The sequence below is a fragment of the Mus caroli genome, unplaced genomic scaffold (assembly GCF_978045245.1).
Source record: "Mus caroli unplaced genomic scaffold, Mus_caroli_1 scaffold_9, whole genome shotgun sequence".
Taxonomy (NCBI): Eukaryota; Metazoa; Chordata; class Mammalia; order Rodentia; family Muridae; genus Mus; species Mus caroli.
This window is the reverse complement of record NW_028227264.1, coordinates 107,469,725-107,489,962: the sequence shown is the minus strand read 5'-3', so window position 1 is coordinate 107,489,962 and position 20,238 is coordinate 107,469,725. Positions and strand designations below refer to the sequence as shown.

The 20,238-nt window shown below is 39.3% G+C and overlaps 1 protein-coding gene across 2 annotated transcripts in view; it reads left to right on the top strand.

Moving 5' to 3' along the window:
* The first annotated feature begins 4,723 nt into the window (after positions 1 to 4,723).
* The window catches only part of Otogl (otogelin like), a 142,413-nt gene continuing 126,898 nt past the window's right edge, over positions 4,724 to 20,238 (top strand). The window contains exons 1-6 of one of the 2 annotated variants that reach the window (XM_021174947.3): positions 4,724 to 4,802; positions 5,887 to 5,926; positions 6,929 to 6,977; positions 14,159 to 14,225; positions 15,915 to 16,013; positions 17,578 to 17,732. In XM_021174947.3, the coding sequence (XP_021030606.2) occupies positions 4,724 to 4,802; positions 5,887 to 5,926; positions 6,929 to 6,977; positions 14,159 to 14,225; positions 15,915 to 16,013; positions 17,578 to 17,732 (489 nt within the window). The remainder of the gene's footprint in view (positions 4,803 to 5,886; positions 5,927 to 6,928; positions 6,978 to 14,158; positions 14,226 to 15,914; positions 16,014 to 17,577; positions 17,733 to 20,238) is intronic. The other variant, XM_085843441.1, reaches the window with a different exon arrangement.

The window sequence follows — 20,238 nt, the reverse complement described above, 5'->3', positions numbered from 1 at the left end:
TGATAAACTTATCTTGTTAGAAGAGAAGACCAAAGAAAAGCTTCTAAGGGAACTAGGGCATTCTCACTGCAGCCTTTGGGAGATAATGATAACAATTTTGTATGTAACTTAGTAAGAGTCTAATTCAGGCCCAGAGTAGAGAAGAGGTCACATTAAGATAAGGGGTACATTCTTGGGGGGTTGACCAACTGTTATTTGATTCTTAGGTCACAATGAAGAACTTGGTCTCCTCTGTCATTTTCATACTGATCTGTGGTCTGCTGAAAAATCTTGATAATACCATATCTTCAAAGACAATTCACTAGCAACCTTTCCAATTCAGAGCAACTTTGTGATCAAACTGACATTTGACACCACCCAGTTGTTACAATGGCAACCATCATGAGCTAGGTTGCTGGTATTTGAATTGGAATCTTAGTATGATAGGAAACCGTCTAATCATGGCACTGGGGAATCTGAATAGTTTGCTTTTATAATTTGTGTAATTTGATCCAAAGAGGAGTTGTTTTGATGTGCTTTCTTAAAAAAAAGCAACTTTTCAGTTATTTGTTTTGAATAATTTTCACTCATAACTAAGCTGAGAAGTAAAGCTGTAATTATACTGATAAAGGAAACAGATATTTAAAATATGTGGAAAGAAAAATGTGTCTCTGATGATTGGTGTCTTGGTTTTGGTAATGTGGTAGTTTATCTGACATTAGAATTTACTAGTTGGAGATGATAAAACAGTTTACCACAATAATCACTTGATGCTTCTGTGTAGGTGAAAGTGACATCATCAGAAGTCAAAGCCAAAGCAAGGGTGAAGTTGATTTCCTTCGATTTGAATTCAGAATTTGAATTCACACTCTGGTGCTCAAAGGATCCTCACAGAAAATGCCCTGCCAGCCATATATACAAAACACAAAACTGTAAACCCCTTAATGAAGTCTGCCTAGAAGGAAGCAAACCCTATAACCTGGAGAATTGAAGCCATCACCGCTTATCTTCAGGACATGAACATACTTTCTCTCAGCAGTCGTAAGTACACACACAAATGTTGACGATACAAGCAGGGATCATAGGCACAAGAGACTAACTCCCTCACACAGTGCTCTAGGTAATATAAATGCAGCATGTGGTAGCAGTGCAGCAAACACAAGAGGCAAAGTAAGATCTGAATAAGAAGTTAATTGGAGGAACATTCCTTCTTCCTCCATCGGATAGTGCAAACCAATCACTCCATGGCAACCTGGAAAATTAATGTCTATATAATGTCTAGAGAGTGATGGACTTTTAGGACTAAACTTTTTATTGAAATCGTGACCAATACAGAATGATTATGAAGTATTACATAAAAGCTAAGATAGATCACATCTAAATTAAATTATGTAATACACCAAAGAAATAGCTACATAGCACACAGCTTGAAAGCGTATGTAGAATTCTACAAACTATCCTATTATAATAAGAGCGTGAAACTTGGAGAGTTAAAATTCATCTTAGAGATGGATTCTTTTTGGTATCTTGACGATAAGACAAATTCTGGATTAAATCATGGAACCTGCAGTGCTTGGGGTTTAGCAAAACAAATAAGGAATAGTTGAATTTCAGTAGCAGACACTGATATTATGGGAGTCGAATGTTAGCTACTTCAGATTTGATCTCAATTCATGGAAATGAATCTTGTATTAGGGAAATAAATGATTCTCAAAGAAAATGCATTTTATTACAGCATCCCTTTATCAATGGCATATATGCCACAAGGTCAGAGATTTCCCATTCTTGCCAGTTGTTTTGAATGTGCTGTGTTAAGGCTAACAGATTGAGCCGGGCGTGGTGGCGCATGCCTTTAATCCCAGCACTTGGGAGGCAGAGGCAGGCGGATTTCTGAGTTCGAGGCCAGCCTGGTCTACAGAGTGAGTTCCAGGACAGCCAGGACTACACAGAGAAACCCTGTCTCGAAAAACCAAAAAAAAAAAAGGCTAACAGATTGTTGGGTGTCAACTTTCCAAAGGTCATATTCCGTGTGGGAAGACGCACAGTACTTTTGTGGCAGAAAGGGAACATTTTATAGCTTGCATTCTAGCCTTGCCTCAGGATTCTTATGAACCTAGTATCTCTTCATAAACTGGTGGATGACTCACATTTTGTCTAAGTTCCTTTGTCAGGGTAGAAAGAAATAAAAGTTGTCATTTTGACAGTAACAATTACACATAGCAATAGTCATAAATTCCCTTTTTTGTGTCTCTGGGTCTAATCTTTCATCTAAACTCTCTGTTCGGTTGGAGCTATTCATGGATGTCTATTTTCATGCCGACTACCATTTCAGGTAACAAGTTCGTGATGGAGAAAGAACTTGGCATTTAGTTATTGCTTTCTTTATCATCCTTCTTTCTTCTTTTTTTCTAATTTCTTCCTTATGAGAAGCCTTGATATAGAGAGGCAGGCACACAGTAAACCTCTACTTAGAAAAGAATGGCCAAATTCAGGGTTTATTTTTGGGTGTGGTAATTTTGACTGCGTTCTTTATTAGACAAAACACCTTCCAGGTTCTGAATACATAAAACAAAAAAATCACAAAACAAAAAACACAAAAACAGAAAAAAAAGTACGATGATAGAGCCTTGGAACTTTCTATTTTATTCAGTGAAAATTAAAGTGATATGTTTAAATCAAAAGATTCATATGAAATCTGTGGTAAGAATTTTTCTATTACAATTAGTTTCACATGCTATTAAAGTTTATATGAGAAACATGCAGTTCATGTTTTCTAAGTCTTTCTAGGCAGTTTCCAGGTGCAGTAAAAATAGGTTTGTAATCAAACTGTTGAATCACAAAGTTTGATTTTGATTACAACTCAAGATTTTTCTGTATGCACATCATTTGTGAAAAAAAAATTAAGTTTCGGGAAAAATTCAAGATGTTAGTAGACAGAGAAAGACGATTCTGAAGCATGATTCATACATCTGTCATGTCATATGTTATTTATGTGGAAAGTCAATTTCTAAATTAGCCAGGGACATAGGAGAAAAGAATTAGTAATGCATGTTGATTTAAAACATTTTGCACACACATACACACACACACACACACACACAAATTTACTTCTCTCAGTTTGAGAAAGTTCTTTGGAGGACAAATTTAATACTCTAAACAGAGTGCAACCCTAGCTTTTCAATGATCTTATACTGATACATTCAAAAGAGAATTATTTTGTAGTTTTGACTATGGCTTAGTAGGTACATATTTCTGGACCAGTTTAGAATGTAAATATAAATGATTGCATGGACTATCTGTGTAGACTTGGGCAATTGTCTAGTTAGTTCAAGAACAACAGACTATGAATGTTTTAGTGGCTATCAGTGAGCGCATGCTTTACTTTAAAATACATGCATCAAAATTCAAAATAAGTATGCACATGTGTGCTATAGACAGGGACACCATACTTTGTAATTTTAATACTGTTTAGGTGTGTATTTCATGCTTATCTTTTTATTGAATGGGTGTCCATTTTCTGTTGCTTCATTGACTTAGCAGTTATTCATCAGTGGAGACTAATTAAGACCACATGGAACAAAAACACATGATCCATGAACTTGGGACCATAAGAGAAACGTGTGTATGTAATGGATATTGGATGAGTCAGCCGCTGGATACTTTGAAGTCATTGCAAAGGAAGTGCCTGGGAACCAGCAGACAGGAATAACTGCCATGTAGTACTTGTGTAATCAGACATTTCTTGTTATTGTACTCCATCTCTTAAGTGGGAGGGACAAGGGCAAGGTGAGTCATGGAATCTGCTATAGGAAATGTGAACCCATGGCCTAGACATGGCTTTCACTCATCTGTGGGCTTAGATCAACTCTCTGGAGTTCATTTTGAAAGATGATAGCTCTTTTCTCTGATGCTGCCATAGGCAGTCAATTGCTTCTGGAGAAGAATGCCCTATGGCTGGAATAAGAACACAGACCTCCTCCCCTCTTTCATAATCTAATCAGGTACTTTTCATAGAAGATGAGAAAAAATGGATTATCAAAAAGGTCTTCAGTACTCCCTGCATCGTTTAGTTTTCTTTTAAAAGACAAATATTAGAAAAACATTGTTTTCTTTGAAAGTTTACACTTGTTCTGTAATGTTTAACAGCTTGGTGGACCAATGAAAATGTCGGTACCATAATAGGATTTCATTTGAAAATACATGCACATAGTTTTAATTTACTTTTAAAGTTTTGAGAATAAGATATAAAACTGTAGATACTGTAGGAAAAGTAAATTAGATTTTCATTCCTCTTGTTTTCAAAGGCTACTATTTTGTGAATAATAAGACATGGACAATATACCAATGCTTAGGAATAAGTTATCTCATGACCTTAGAAGGTATAAACAAGTATTGTTTGGATGATCCCAATCTTTCAAAATTACTAGAAAGGCTGAGAGATGGGCTAACAAGGTGTATTGATGGGCAGGTGTGTAGCTGGCTGTAACTAATCCGGGCTCAGGCAAGAGGCTGCCTTGCATTGCTAATGAGAGACCCAGCCAAAGGGCTGACTGTGAGCTCTATCTAAAACCTCATATGCTGGCTGTGTGTGGTTGGGAAGCCCGGAGTTTTTCTTTTCAGTGGCTTTATCCCATAACTGTGTTCATTTGAATCTGAGCGCACAAGGAACAGTCACCCTTGTAAGATGCCATCATAGTGAAGACCGTCACTTTGGTTTCAGTCCAGGGAGAAAGAGTTCACTGAAATGAGCATTGTGAAGAAACTCAGTTTGATGGTACCTTGGCGTGCTCTCTCCCTTCCTATACTGCTGGTTTCATTACGAGGTAAGAGCTTTCATATCTTGACCTTCATTTATCACACGTTTCTCTCTCTCTCTCTCTCTTGAAACTGATATTGTTTCCTTTTATGTTAATTCTTGAGTGTTTTGAGAACATGTGTGTACTAAATCACCTTCAGACAACTTCACTGGATTCTTAAGAATGTAGAGAATTTTTGCCCTTGGTGTGCTTTGAGTTTTCTTTAAGTGGCTATTTAAAACCATGCCTTTATCACTACATGCAGTCATTCTGACTCCTTTTTTTCAAACATGAACTACAGTGATGTCCCATGTGTAATTTAAGCACTTGAAACTTTATAATAATTTTGAGAGATAGAGTAGTTAAGGCTACATCATGTCATTAAAGCCTAAAAATAAAAAAAAAGAGATTTTAGATCTAACTTTAACATTTGAGGTTATGAATTAATTTTCCATCTTTACAACAAATTTACCTATAAATTAGTATTTATTAAAAGTCTTTATGGAGATGGCATTTATTTATATATACTTTTTTTTCTTTCTTTTTTGATCCCTGGTAAAGGGTCTAGAGTTTGGAGCTTGCAGGGTAAATGGAAGAAATAACAGACATGTGAGAGACACAGAAAAGTCACAATCTTCCCATCACAGAGGTCCTTAGCTCTCAAGGAAAAAGATGCAGGATGTTGTGTGGGATACTGTGTGGAGAGGCATTGAGATTGGCTTGTTCAACATGATCATTTTGTTTTGCATCATGTTTAAGCTTGCCAAAAACTAAGTGGTAGGGCCAGCTCTAGAATAGCTCTGGGATTCCATGCCTGGCCCCACTCTGTTGTGTGGCTGCACTGTGCACATCTATAGGCACTGGTTATATTGTGTGATGGCACTGTGTAAATCTACAGGCATTGGACATACTTTTAGGAGGGCTATTGCTCACCTCAGGTATATTACAGATCATTCTCTGGTCAGAATCCTCTAAAAAGAAAAAAACTAGCAGCAATTCTCAATGTATAGTTTAGCCTTTGGATAAAAAAAATAATCTGTTAGATAGCAGAACTCAGAGCAAGCTAGTTGTGTGTCCTGCAGTCTCACCAACCTGTGTTTATCTCTGGCAGGATACATTTGTGCGTCATCTGTCCTGTCAGAAACATCAGAGTGAGTATTTCTTTGCCTTAATGCTCCGAAACATCAAAGGAAGGAGGACATGCCAAACTCAGTAGACAGCTCTGTCCATTCTTCAAATAACAAGTGAAACCTTTACAAAAAGTATGAGATCTTCTTCCTTGAAATATTTCCAAACATTAGAAATGACATTCACTTTCATTCTTGTGAGAAGCCTTGGTGTGGTCCACTGCCTGTAGGTACTAAAGAGGCATTTGCTTCACTTCAAAGATCTGTGAAGAAGCTATATCCAGTAATATGTCTCTTTACAATTTTTCCTGTTGACATACATTATTGACTGTAAATGTACTACATTTTTAACATAAAGTAAAACTACTTTTAGTGATGAAATGGATAAAATGGTTACAGTAATAAATAATGAAAATAAATTTTTTTACTATTTTTCTTAGTGAAAGAATTATGCTCATTTGATTTTTAAAAATGTATTCACTAATAAATATAACAAAAATATGAAATTTCATAAAACAGATGTATAACTCAGTGAATTAATGATTTGGTTTGGATAACTGCCAATTAAGTGTCCTTACATTTATATCACCCTATTTTTTTTTTTTTTAGTGACACAGAACAGATGAAATTAAAATATTATGTATGGGAAAGTAAATGCACCTTTGGTAATTACCCACTTCAGGAGACTCAAGAAGTTACTAGGAAGAAGAAACTACACCTGTTGGTGTTACAATGTTACACTATTTTGTTTATCTCTCAATCTCAAAGTTCCTTCCTAAAATTCAGTTTATATCAGAGCCTGGAGAGATTTGGGGACAGTCCCGAATTTTGTAAAATGAGACAGCTCCACCACCCAAATCTCACCCTTCCACAGAGGGGAGGGGGCCCTTTAAATGTTAAACCAAGAAAGGCCTCTTTGATAAAAGTGATGGAGATCAGGAGGAAAACACCAGCTCCCTCTTGGGAAAGGCTGTTCAGGTTGCCCAGGGGCCTCTGACTACACAAGTTCTTTGTGTTTTCTTGCAGAAGTGAGTTCTATGAAAATGAACAGAGAAGGGCTCTGTTAGCAGTACAGGTAGGTTATGCCTCAGATGGAGAGAGGCAGAGAAATAACTCATTCTGCTTTGGATTCTGCTGTCACCTCAACAATGAGACCTTTGTGGAGGGAATGAAATGCTCCACACAAGACAGGAAAGAGTAGGGAGAGGCCAACACATTTCTCTGCAGCTTTTATTATTTTATTTTATTTTACGACCCTCAAATATATTCAGTTCACATAGATTTGTTTGGAATGAAACACCTTTTTTTCTTTCTCCTCATTCTTCTTGGTAACCTGTGCTTGGGCTTCAGTGTTGATGGGGATTGCATACCATCTTCTTGCTAGGACATTTGCATGATTTAGAAATTAACAACCCCAGCACTCGGGAGGCAGAGGCAGGTGGGTTTCTGAGTTTGAGGCCAGCCTGGTCTACAAAGTGAATTCCAGGACAGCCAGGGCTATACAGAGAAACCCTGTCTCGGAAGAAAAAGAAAAAGAAAGAAAAAGAAAAAGAAAGAGAAAGAGAAAGAGGAAGAGAAAGAGAAAAAGAAATTAACAACCTTATTGGGCAGGATAATAGAATCAAGACAAACACACATAAGAGCAAATGGAGAAAGGCTCAAATAACGTGAGTTAAAGACTAAAGCAGCATTAGGCGTATTCTCATGTACTGACAGACAGCCTTCATGTTTTCTAAACAATCCAGTCCCAGGGTATTTCTGAAGAGCAGTACACTGTTAGATTTGAGTACTTGTTACCTACTTCCTTTTCTATGTAAAGGATAATGAGTAATATGATTCCATTTTCATCAAATTGTCGTTTGACTATTCAAATGAATGAGCTCTAGACAATATTTCTCTGTGAGAGACAGATAAGTTAAACTACAGATTTTATGTGGGACAAACAGGTTTTGTTTTTGTTTTTTAGAAGTAATGTAACTTGAACATTAAATAGTTAATAGCTTAAAACCTCAAGGGAGCCTTTGACAAGTGTTGAGATACAAAGTATCCTTCTTATATTATTTTTCATTATGTTTAGACATGTGTGGGTATGGGACCCCATCCTGAAATATAAGATCCCTGGAGTTGGAGTTACAGACGGTTGTGAGTTCTCAGATGCGGGTACTAGACCTGAGTTCAGGTCTTGAGGGAGAGCAGCACGTGCTCTTAACCAGTAAGCCATTCCTTCAACCTCTGAAATACAGCTGTTATAAGTATTTCCTGATTGGTGCCTTCATTCTATATTTTATCATAGTAAACCCAAGGGAACAAAGAGATAGAAAGGTCAAATGTGATCTTATGACAGTTCAGATGACAAAACAAATTCTTTTTTTTTCTCTTTCTTGATGCTAGATAATCTGTTTCTATTGTTCTACACAGAGTCTTTTACTAAACCTAGAGTTTGCTGGTCAATGAGCTCCAGGAATCTCTTTCCTTAGTGCTAGTATCCCAGGCATGTGGCACGGTACCTGGCTTTTAAAAAAATAGGATGCTTGTATTAATACTTTGAGAACTTCATCTAATCATATTCACATTATAATCATAATCGTGCTCACCTTATCTCCTCTCATGGCACTGCTCAGATCAACCTCTACCTTCCCATGCTCCTCCCAAATGAACTTTCTCCTTTTGTTTCTTTATAATTCCCTGCCCAGTCTAGTTTGTGTTGCCTGTATACTCATGGGTGCAGTGTGGAGCCATCCCTTGGTGAACAAATGGTTGACTTACCAGAAGCCAGTGCTGTACATAAAGCTGACTTGGTGTCTTCCAGGGTCCCAGGCAGTTAGTATCTCCTCTGTTAATGGCAGCATGGTCTCCTCCCTATTTCATGTCAGACTGTTGACTGGCTTCATCTTGTGCAGATCTTATTCAGACAACCACGGCTATGATAGGTCCGTGAGTGCGGCCATTCTGTCACAGTTAGAAGATGCTGTTTCGGGCCAGTCACTTTGACCTCTGTCTCCTACAGCCTTTCGGCACATTCTTCCCCGATGGTCCCTGGGCCTTGGCTGGGGAGTAATAGAAGTGATTAATTTGTGGCTCAGCACTCCACACACTCATTCTCGGCATGTTGTGCATCTCTGGGTTAATCGCTATCCATGTTGGAAAGAAACGTCTCTGAGAAGCTGAACTAATCTTTAGACATAGAGATGGGAATTTAGAGGGCAGATTGATACTATGCTTATTTAGCACAAGAATAGTAGTTGGTTCACCTATGGGGCCTGTGAGCTGCCCAACCATGGGTTATTGGGCCAGATCTACAGTACCACTCATGTCTTTCCTCACACAGGCCTTGAATCCAGTCAGAAAGTGCTTGGTTGACCATATAACATCTGTGCTACTATTGAATCCATAGGTCTATGATGCCACTCATATCACTCCTGTAGTTCACAGAGGTCACAACTAGATAAGTTATCAATAGATAACTTTCAGTATCCTGTACAGACTACTTGGCACATTTTGGGTACTATGAAAGCCAGACACCGGGGAAGAAGCAGCCTACTCAATACCAATTTGATTTCTTCATGTCCTATGACCAAAGTTTATTGTACATGGCTTTGGCTTTTTATGTGGATCTTGGATATGCAAACTCAGGTCCTTATGTTTCCATAGCAACTACTTTATCCACTAAATCATCTTCCTTGTCATGCTTTTTTTTTTTTTAATAACTAAGAACGGCAGTGGAAACAATATTTCGGCGTAGGAAGTATTTTGTATTAGAGAAACTGAAGTAGAGGGACTGTAAGTTTGGGGCTAGTCTGGCCTGCATAGTGAGACCTTGTGTGAGAACAACAACAACAACAACAAAAATCTCATATATCATGTGAAGTAGCTAAGATAAATTTTCTATGATAAGAAGGAGGTGATTGCCAATGGAGTATATTGGCAAATATCTATCTGCATAACTCAGAAGAAAATCTGTTGATGAAAACGAAAACTTCCGTTCTGGTGAACATGCTCGATTGAAAATCTTGTGTGAACTGTCCATCCCCTAACGTTGCAAATAAAGAGATCCTTGGATGGGACGGGACCCTGTGCATTCACGTGCCATCAGGATCTGTGCAATGTACCCACTAGGAGTTAGGTTAGTGCCTCTCCTCTGCTACTAAGAGCGATGTGCTTGCTTTGTCTTCGTGTCTATTTTAGGCAGGATGAAGAACAGGAGGCTTGCATTTCTTTCCTGTAGCCAGTGGACACGTGTCGAGATCATTTAATGTCGATTAAGTTTTCAAGGGAGAAATGTGACAGGGAGCGATGAGGTCACAGTCAGGCAGTTCCCTGCTTAGAAATAGGCTTTAAGGCCATTCATGCTCAGCTCATTCCTGTGCTGTAAGCAAACATTGCTGATGGATGGATAACTGTCCTCAGAAGTATGCTGGCAGTGACGTAAGCATGCACAGCCTAAGCATAGACTTCTATAAATGGCGTACATGTGATTGTTGCTGTGATTTATCTATCGAGGGCACATCTCTGTGGTAATGGCCATCCTCCTGTGGAGGTGCGATCAGGAAGGAGAAAGAGTGGCTACCAGTCCGCTTTTACTGGTTCTGTGAATATGTGTACCCACAACAACATTCTTTGCATTGCATTCGGTGATTCTTCTGAAGCAGGCACTGAGACCAAGGCTTAGGTGAACAGTCTCTGGAAAATATACAAGGGAGGGTCAGACAAGAGTGAGAGAAAATACAATTCAGGGCATGTGAGTGGGGGGCTCCCTGTGGTAGGCATGTAGGGCTCAGTCTTATTGGGAACGTGATAAGTAGCCTCTCTTCCTGTTTCTGCAAGGGATGGGGCTAGCCTGGGCTGTATAGTGAGACCCTGTGTGAGAACAACAACAAAAATCTCATATATCATGTGAAGTAGTTAAGATAAATTTTCTATGATAAGAAGGAGGTGATTGCCAATGGAGTATATTGGCAAAAATATTTATCACCCATCAATTCCTGTTTTCCGACTGAGCAAAGAGAGGAGCTAGTGTGTCTAGCCGAAAAGTCCCTCTTGGACTCTGTCCTCAGGCAGAGATAGAAAGAAGGCTGGGCTTGGAGTTGAAATCTCTCCATTCCCACAGAAACACAAGTGAATATGATATGGGCTGAAAAAACACTGCTGGAGTTTGCTTTAGTCATAGCTCTAAATACCAGGAGAGGCAGATTCCCATTTGAACTATATCTTTTTTTTTCCAGTTCAGTTGATACTTGTTGCTGGCTTGCCAGAAGTCCTGTCATGCAGAATAGCCATGCTTGTAAATTTAGAAACTTCATGTCTCCAGGGATCTGTAAAGAAATCATTTTCTGTGCAAATGGTTCATTGAATCTGAGTCATCATGAGTTATTTGATGTGATGGACATAACATAAAAATGAAAAGGCCTCACTTATTAAAGTAGCGTGCCGTTCTGAGTTCAGAAATGTTCCGAAGCTAAAACTGAGTGTGGACTTTTACACTTGAGAAATGCACTATGGTGCTGGATAAACAGAAGCATAGCCGAATTGTCAGGAATGTTAAGTGGTCACTGGGATTTCTTTACAGGAGGTCAAAGTTGAGTGGAGTAAGAAATAAATATACTAAAGGTAGTCCAGTGTATATTAATTAATTAATTCATTCATTAATTCATTTATTTTGAATGTATGTGTTTGTGTGTGTGTGGGGGGTCTCTGTATGTGTATGCATGAGTATATGTGTGTGTGTTGTGTATGTAGCATGTGTGTGTTCTCATACCAAGGCATGTACATGGATGCCAGAAGACAACTTTCTTTTTCCACCATGTGGTCCTGGAAATCCAACTCAGGTTCCTAGGCTTTACCTGCTGAGCTATCTTCATAGCCTGCATATTCCATTTTCATTTAGTAATAGTAAGAGGCAGGAAGCCTGTCCTCCTTATTATATGTTTGGGGTATTACTAGTCACTGATTGTTTCACTTTATCCTCCTGATTCTGTAAGGGAGACACTATTACTCCTTTTTATTTATTGGAAACTGAGGCTACATGGACTAGATAATTCGTTCAGGTACTTAGGCTAGTGTGAGGCAGAGTGGAAGATGTTTGTCAAACATCAGAGATGAGGGACTGGTTTCCACTGCAACGGTTGGCGTAAATTATTTCAGAGGCAAAGAGCTTTGAAGATGGTATGTGCCAAGCAATGTTAATGCCTGTTTGTTTGATTTAGGCAGCTGGAAACAGTATGGTGGGAGAGAAAATTCAACATGGCATCACTGTGAGACCATAACCATAAACCACTTGAGGGCCAGGATAATAGAAACAGAAGGGATTGAGAAGTGAGGATAAAACATAGATCAATTTGCAAGGAAGAAGTAATGAACTTATGAACTTGGAGCCCTGGTATGGGGAAAGGAGCTTAGAAGTGACTCTTTAAGAGTCCTTAACAAATGAGATAATAGAAGAGTAGTATCACGTAGCATGGGGTGAGTTCTGTTTAAAGAACATACTGAGGAGCTAGGGAAATGGACCGGTAGGTACCTGCTACGAAAGAGTAAGGACCTGCTTGTACTTTAGATCCTCAGTGAAAAGCCAGGCATGGCCTTTTGTCACTACTTACAGAGTGTGTGTGTGGAGGCAGACAGGAAGATCCCGGGAGCTGATTGGCTAGTCAGCTTAACTGAATCCCTGGGCTCTAGGTCAAAAAATACCTCAAAAAATAAATTAGAGAGTAATTGAGAAAGGCAGCAAATGTCACACTCTGATCTCCATAGGCAAATGTACCTCCCTTGGTGTATACGCACGTGAGCAAGATGCATGCATTTTTCTATTTCTCATGCGCAAAAGCACACACACACACACACACACACACACACACACACACACACACGGAAAAATGCTCAAATCAAGCTTCTCATGTGTGAGAGTAATCATCAGATTAGAGGTCAAAGATCTTGGTCCTTCCTGATATAGCTGTCTCTTGTGAGACGACGCCGGGGCCTAGCAAACACAGAAGTGGATGCTCACAGTCAGCTATTGGATGGATCACAGGGCCCCCAATAGAGGAGCTAGAGAAAGTATCCAAGGAGCTAAAGAGATCTGCAACCCTGTAGGTGCAACAACATTATGAACTAACCAGTACCCCGGAGCTCTTGACTCTACCTGCATATGTATCAGAAGATGGCCTAGTCGGCCATCACTGGAAAGAGAGGCCCATTGGACTTGCAAACTTTATATGCCCCAGTACAGGGGAACGCTAGGGCCAAAAAGTGGGAGTGGGTGGGTAGGGGAGTGGGGGGGGAGGGTATGGGGGACTTTTGGGATAGCATTGGAAATGTAAATGAGGAAAATACCTAAAAAAGAAAAAAAAAGATCTTGGTCCTTAGATCACGTCAATCATCTTGCTTATCTCACATCCTGCTTCAATTTCCCTAACATTCCCAGATACTCAATTTTTAACCAGGTAGCAAAGTTCGACTGTATGTCTTCAGGTAAATATAAGTACCATTGGAAAGGCAATGATCACGATCTATACATGCAATCGGAATTGAGTTGGGCTGATAATCTATAAGTGACTAGCTTTAGCAATATATAATCATTTACAATAATTCCTAAATCACCACATTTCATCTGGATTGTTATAGGCAGTATTAGATCCTTTCTTACTAACCTTCTGTGAGAGGCACTACTCTAAAAGCTTACAGGACAGCATCTACTCCATTGCTACGCCACCCAGTGAAGGTTCCCATTTTACAGATGAACAGGTGGAGGCATTACGCTGATAGGAAATGTGGCTAAATAGAAGTAAAAGGTCAGAGGGTGTTTCTGTGAGAGGCGGTTTCACAAGTCTGGTACACAGGCAGGTCAGCCCTGACTGTATCAATCCCTTGAGCTTCCCTTTAGTCACTCATATCTGCAACTGTCAGAGAACTATTACTTTTGTATACAAAGAATCAGTAAAGACAACAGTGCCTTTTTATGGCTCCTTTCACAAAGGGATGATGGAGTGGGGTAGGCACAAGCTGAGTGAGGGCATAGAGGACAAATGGCTTGTGTAAGTAGCCAAAGAGAGAAAAAAAGAAGAAGGCTTGAAGCCAGCTCTGTTAATCATCACCCCATGGGAGCCCTTTCTGCTTCCCCGAGACGGTCTCGATCATGGGAAGATACATTAAGTCAGTGCTTCATAATTTCTATATTTATAAACGCTTTCCAGAATTTCTCCATTTGCACTTTTGGCTTATGTTAAGCAAACTAATTTGCATTTGCATTTCTCTATTTTAAAGTTTGAAGCAACCTCTCCGAGATATTTTTTCCACGAAGCTATTAATTGGGGTGAGAGTAAAATAAAAGGTCAGTGCGGGTCGCTGTTCTTCTGTCTATGTTTTCTGAGATGGTCCCTTGGTGGTGGGGCAGGGGCGGGGGGAGAGGGGGTGGGGGCGGGGCTAGGTTCAATCTGTTCTTGTTTGCTTCCATGTATACTGGAAGGACCGAGTCATGACGGTAATAATAGTAATCATTTAAGTTCATGTCCTATACAAATCCAAATCCAAAATTATTTTTAGATTGGCCAGAACTAAACAGTTAGATGAAGCTGCTGACAGTGTGGCTGGAGAGAACACGGAAGGGTAGCAGGAAGCTTTTTCTTTTGTCCACAGTCAATGACCCTTTTCCCTTCCCTCCCCACTGTCCGTCTTTTGTCTTGGCAGTATACTATTTCTGTTAAGTAGAAAGCTGGTGGGAGCTTAAAATTGAAAGAAACAGAAGTAATTCTTATCATCATGTTTAAAGTCACAGCAAAGTTTGATGTTTGCCTTCAATAGAGTAAGCAGCCTTGTAAATACATTTTCCAAAAAATATTCTGCTTGTTTATCTAAATAGTCACCTACCCAGTGTAGGATAGGCATATCTCTTAAAGAAAAGCCACACTGCTTGTAAGTTTATGTAAAACATTTTCCACCTGTATTTTGATTTAAGTTAAGACAGTTCCTTCTCCCCCCACCCCCAACTCACTTAAAATTTACCTAGAGATCTGTAGGCTTTGAAATGTAAAGAGAAGTCAGTGGACGTTTAGGGGGAAAATGATAACAGGACTTTGTCCTTCTCCTATTTGGCAGACCGTGTTTGTTATTACAGTCAGACAGTGTCTTCGCCAATGTGACATCTTCCAGACAGCCCTGGCTTCTTTAGTAATATTTTACAGTGACTCAAAGATGTTCTCCGCTCCTCATGTATAACTGGGGTTCTTTCAGCCTGAGCTCTGCCAGTTGCTGGTGTCTTCTTAACAGAGGAAACCTTTCCCTAGCATTCCTTTGCCTTCTCAAACTCACTCAGGAGATGCCTTTGAGATTAAAGAAAACTTGTAGCGATTTGCTTCTTCTTTTTAACGTATTTATTTGAGGCAAGTTTTCTTTCCACGAAAAGGTATGGGGGGGGGGCGGGTGTGGGGCGGAGGCGTGATTTCTGCTTCTGCCTCATCTTTGTTAAGCACCGATTTCCAAAGATGGGGTCATTTATAGCCTAGCCTCAGTATTAATGGGCAAACTTCAACCGAAATGTGTCACCCATCTCATCGAAGGTGGGAGTTTCCCTTTGAATTTTATGGTTTGCTTGAGCCCTCCCTGAAGTGAGCAAGATCTGAGTTATTCTTCAGTACAGCGCTTGCTCCCGGAGAAAGGGCTGGTGGGAAGTGTTCCAGACTCTGGTGTAGGGAATCATCTACAGCTTGGGCACTTCTGCTTCTCATCATCTTGGACAGGGATTCCTTACATGGGAACTTGACCTTTCAATTGCTCGAAGGAGGCTAACCTTTTCTCTCAAAGTACTTTGCGATGTGAAAGCCTGTCTTTCTTGCTTCAGAGCACACATAATGAAATGAATAGATAGAGATTTGATGGCTTAATTCTTTAGCACCACAAGGCAAGAGGCCCAGGTTCTGTTTAAGTTAACAGTATTACAGTTAGTCCAAGCTAGATCGTGACACATTGTGTTTTTGTGAGCTGATCCATGCCAGAAGATAAATCATTTTGCCCTACCCCTCAGGTTCGTGTCCTCATGAATGCCTTAACGGGGCTTTCTGTTCTAAGACGGGTACGTGTGATTGTCAAATATTCCAGGCTCTCGGGACAAGGTGCCAGATTGGTAAGTTTCAGGGATATTTATGAGAGAATTATGGGATATGAACGAGAACATTAAGTCATGATTTGGTTGGAAGTGTTCATCCCCTGGGATTTGGGGCATTAGCTAGAGAGTTCAAAATTTATTTTCATCAATTTGAAGTAATGTAGAAACACTGTAAAAGAAAATAGAAGTACGTACTTGCCCTTCCCAACGATCTCTAATTTTTCAAGAACTTTTTTTCCCCCTTTATTTTCTGGCATTAGCTTAGTAGAACCGTCTTTTGTTTATGTCTCTCTTTTACTTAGTATATTTTAGTAGAAGCATTTCTTCTTTGTGTTCCATTTGTTGGACATTGAATATGTAGATTAGAAATACTGAGAACTCTTTAGGTACTGGGGATAAGTTTCCATTTTTAAGTATTTCTATCCACAGTGTCTCAGGTAGGGTCTTAGGTTAATAATTATCAATGGATAATAATCAGTATTTTACCATTTGCAAGACAACATGGGAGGCACAAGGCAGGGTATGTTTCTGATGCATAGTAGATGAGCAATACTTAAACTTAAGTGTTCTAAAGAAAAGTGCAGGATTGGAGACCCGCTGTTGGGCAAGGCCATTTTGTTTCTTTTCCTGAGCGGACCAACGTTGGCCTGAGCTGACAAATTTAGATAATTGTTTCAAAAGGAGAGGAAACTAAGACACCTCCTTATCTTTTGGTTTTCCCTGAACTATATCAAAACCCACCTAGTGACAATTCAGCAAATATTCCTGTCTTGTGCATTATTATAAAATGAAGCATTTAAAATATAAAAAATGGTGTGCAGGTGGTGGTGGTGGTGGTGAGATGACTCAGCAGGGAGAAGCCCTAGTTGCCAAGATCAGAATTCTATCCCCAGAACCCACTTAGGCAGAAGGAGCAACTCCTGAAAATTGTCCTTAGACACTTTCTTGCTCAAACACAGTGGGACCCACCCCCACCACACCCAACACAATAATGAATATTATTATCCACCACACACTCACAAGTGGAACAGAGTGGGAGGTTATCTAGAGGAGAGGCATGATCATAATAGATGAAGCCCGTTGATTTAAAATAAATAATCGTCTGCAATGTCACCAGTCTGAGGTCATCATTTTGAGATTCCCGGAAACCGAATGACTAATGCTTTCACCTCCATTTTCAGGCACGCATACCCATCTATTTATTTATTCATTAATTTTTTGGTCATCATTTATTTTTCTCTTTGGATACTATAAGGAGATTAAAAAAAAGAATAATTATGGAGACTGGAGCATTCTCCCTGCTGCCTGTGCTGTTCAGAACATTCCATGGTGATCTATCTTTATTCATCTGCTGGGTCGTCATTACTGTCTTTTTCTTACTCTTTCTTTCTTCCAGACCTGTCTCTTGGAAACAACAGTTAGAGGAGTTTCTAACATAAGTCCTTTCTCCATCAAAACTAGAGACTTTTTTTTTAAGTAACTGGATATTATTTCAGTGAAAATTACAATTATTGTGACTGAATATTTTGAGATTGATGAGGTTTATTTTACACTAGTAAATATTCTTTTTATTTCTTTTCAGTGCCAAACATGGGAAGTGGCAGAGATGGGATTTGCAAAACCTGGGGACAGTATCACTTTGAAACATTTGATGGCATCTACTATTACTTCCCAGGAAGCTGTTCTTATATATTTGCAAAGGACTGTGGTAATTTGGAGCCTCAGTACACAGTATGGGTAGGTGGTACTTGAATTTAATCAATTAAAAACATTACTCCTGGAAAATAATATATTTAAGAATAATGGTCAAATATACAGTAGACCAAAATACAAATGGAAGATAATTATAGAACACCTAGGGCTCTACTCTTAAATGGAGTGGTTCAAATCTGTGACCATATTGAGTGTCATTCCACTGAGATGATAACTGGCATCTTAGGCACAGGGATTGAATCCATTCGAGAAAGTCTTACAGGCTGTGGAGAAATATCATGTATTTACTATTATAGTGACTCATCAATATCCCTAATATTTGGGTTTTATTTGATAATTTGGAAGAGGGTAGAGTCATTATTCATATTTTCTCCCTCATTATTCATATTTTCTCCCTCTCAGTCAGCATTTTGACTGAGATGCCTTCTTGCTTTAACTTTTTCAAAGTGCTACTCTTGGGCTAGGGAATATAGCTAAATGGTAGAGCAAATTTTTAGCACACACCAGGCCCTGTTTTGAATCCTTGGCTCCAAAAATAGATAGGTAAATAAAAATATGAAACAAAACAAAAGGAATGGTTTGTGTGTCGAGGAAACTGATGTTTATGAAAGGGACCCCGTGGATTATGTAATTGCCAGGTAAATCCATGCTACATGATTAAGCTCATTCAACCAGCTCTTAGTTTCAGAATTCCCAAGTCCATTGAATTCCTATGAAATCTCTCAAACTCCAGCTAGAGTTGTTTTCCTACACTCTTTCTACCTCTGTAGGACTCTTCTTGACAGAGCACCTCCTTCATGGAGCCTCCCCTTCTGAACCCTTGCTTCTGATGCCCCTATCAGACTAGCTGCTTCACAGATCTCCTGTCCACAGCTTGGGGTTTCTTCTCACCCACTTCTGGAAACAACCCTCTTTTACTTCCTGTATTGGTTTTTCCTGTTTCCTGGATTCAAGAAAAGGTCTGATGGCCAGGGAATTTTGTCTACTTGTAGGATTTGCTCTGAAAAACCTCCTGCGTCCTCTGAGCTCATGGTCTGTGTTGGTGGAGGTGCCTGGTCCTGCGTTTGAAGTCCGCAAGATTTTTAACTCCGTGTCTAAAATGGTGAAGAGATGCTTGCATGCAAACTATGCATGGGAGGACAAGTTTGAATTAACTTGAAGAGCATTTCTAGAAAATTTGACTTCTCTGCTGATTTCTAAGTACTTTTTATTCAATCTTTTTCTTGCTTCCTAAAAAACCAGTAATCTTTTCTCTATTCCCAGTAGGCTGAGATGTGATGGTTGCATGAGGCTCCCGTATTTTGTCCTTCTCTCCACAAGGGATGCATTCATGATTCACACCCTTCACTTTGGACCACGATTTCTTCCTTTATTTCTTCTATTCATTTTTTCAGAGTTCTGCTGCTCATACCTCGGAGTTCCTGAACTGAAGGATCCTTACTGATTCTTTTCCTGTTTTGCATCATTTTGTTTTTTTGTTCTATTGCCATGGAAGCTTTCTTCCAAGCTCATATATCTTTCCATCTTCTGATTATTTCTTCTATCATGTTGCCAATGTTTAGCTGTTTTCACTTAAAAAAATTTTAAATAGTATTTAATGATCTTTTTAGAGATGTTATATGCTCACTTTTCTGTCCGATACTAGTTGGTCTTTATGTGTGTGTAATGTATATAAAACTTTTCTAAATCATCTTAGATTTACAATTTAATTATATAGATCGCATATATTTATTCGAAACAAAGAAATTGGTACTGTCTCTTTGATTTCCTCTTTTCATTGTTTCTTGGGTTCTGTCTTTTATAGTATGGACTTTCTTCAAGTGATAACTGATTCATGAGTGTCTGTTTACATTTGAGAACAAGTGTTTACAATCTAGTATGGGAACTACTGATATTTGGAGTGGGCTTGTTTGGCTAATATGAGGTTGAGCAGGATGGTCTTGTTTCACTAGAACCACGCTTCCCCATGTCAACCTTGCCCCATCTTGTCCTCCAAAGAGAAATTCTGCAACACTTGAATGGGATTGGAGGGTGGGTGCTTGAAAATTGAGAATATTTTAGTCAAATTCCTCTCCCTGGCGTTTGTATTTCATGTTTCTTGTCTCAGTCTTCCTTGGTTTTCCCCCATACTCCATCTTCTCCAGAGTTTTCCTTAGCCTGGCATCAAAAATCCTCCCCACTAAATCTTGACATGTATACTCCATGTCTTTTCTTTGTTTGCTATTCCTTTTTTTTTTAATTAGGTATTTTCTTCATTTACATTTCAAGTCCCCCATACCCTCCCTGCCCCACTCCCCTACCCACCCACTCCCACTTCTTGGCCCTGGCATTCCGCTGTACTGAGGCATATAAAGTTTGCATGACCAATGGGCTTCTCTTTCCAGTGATGGCCGACTAGGCCATCTTCTGATACATATGCAGCTAGAGACACGAGCTCCAGGGGGTACTGGTTAGTTCATATTGTTGTTCCACCTATAGGGTTGCAGATCCCTTTAGCTCCTTGGGTATAATGTTATTCAACACTACGTAT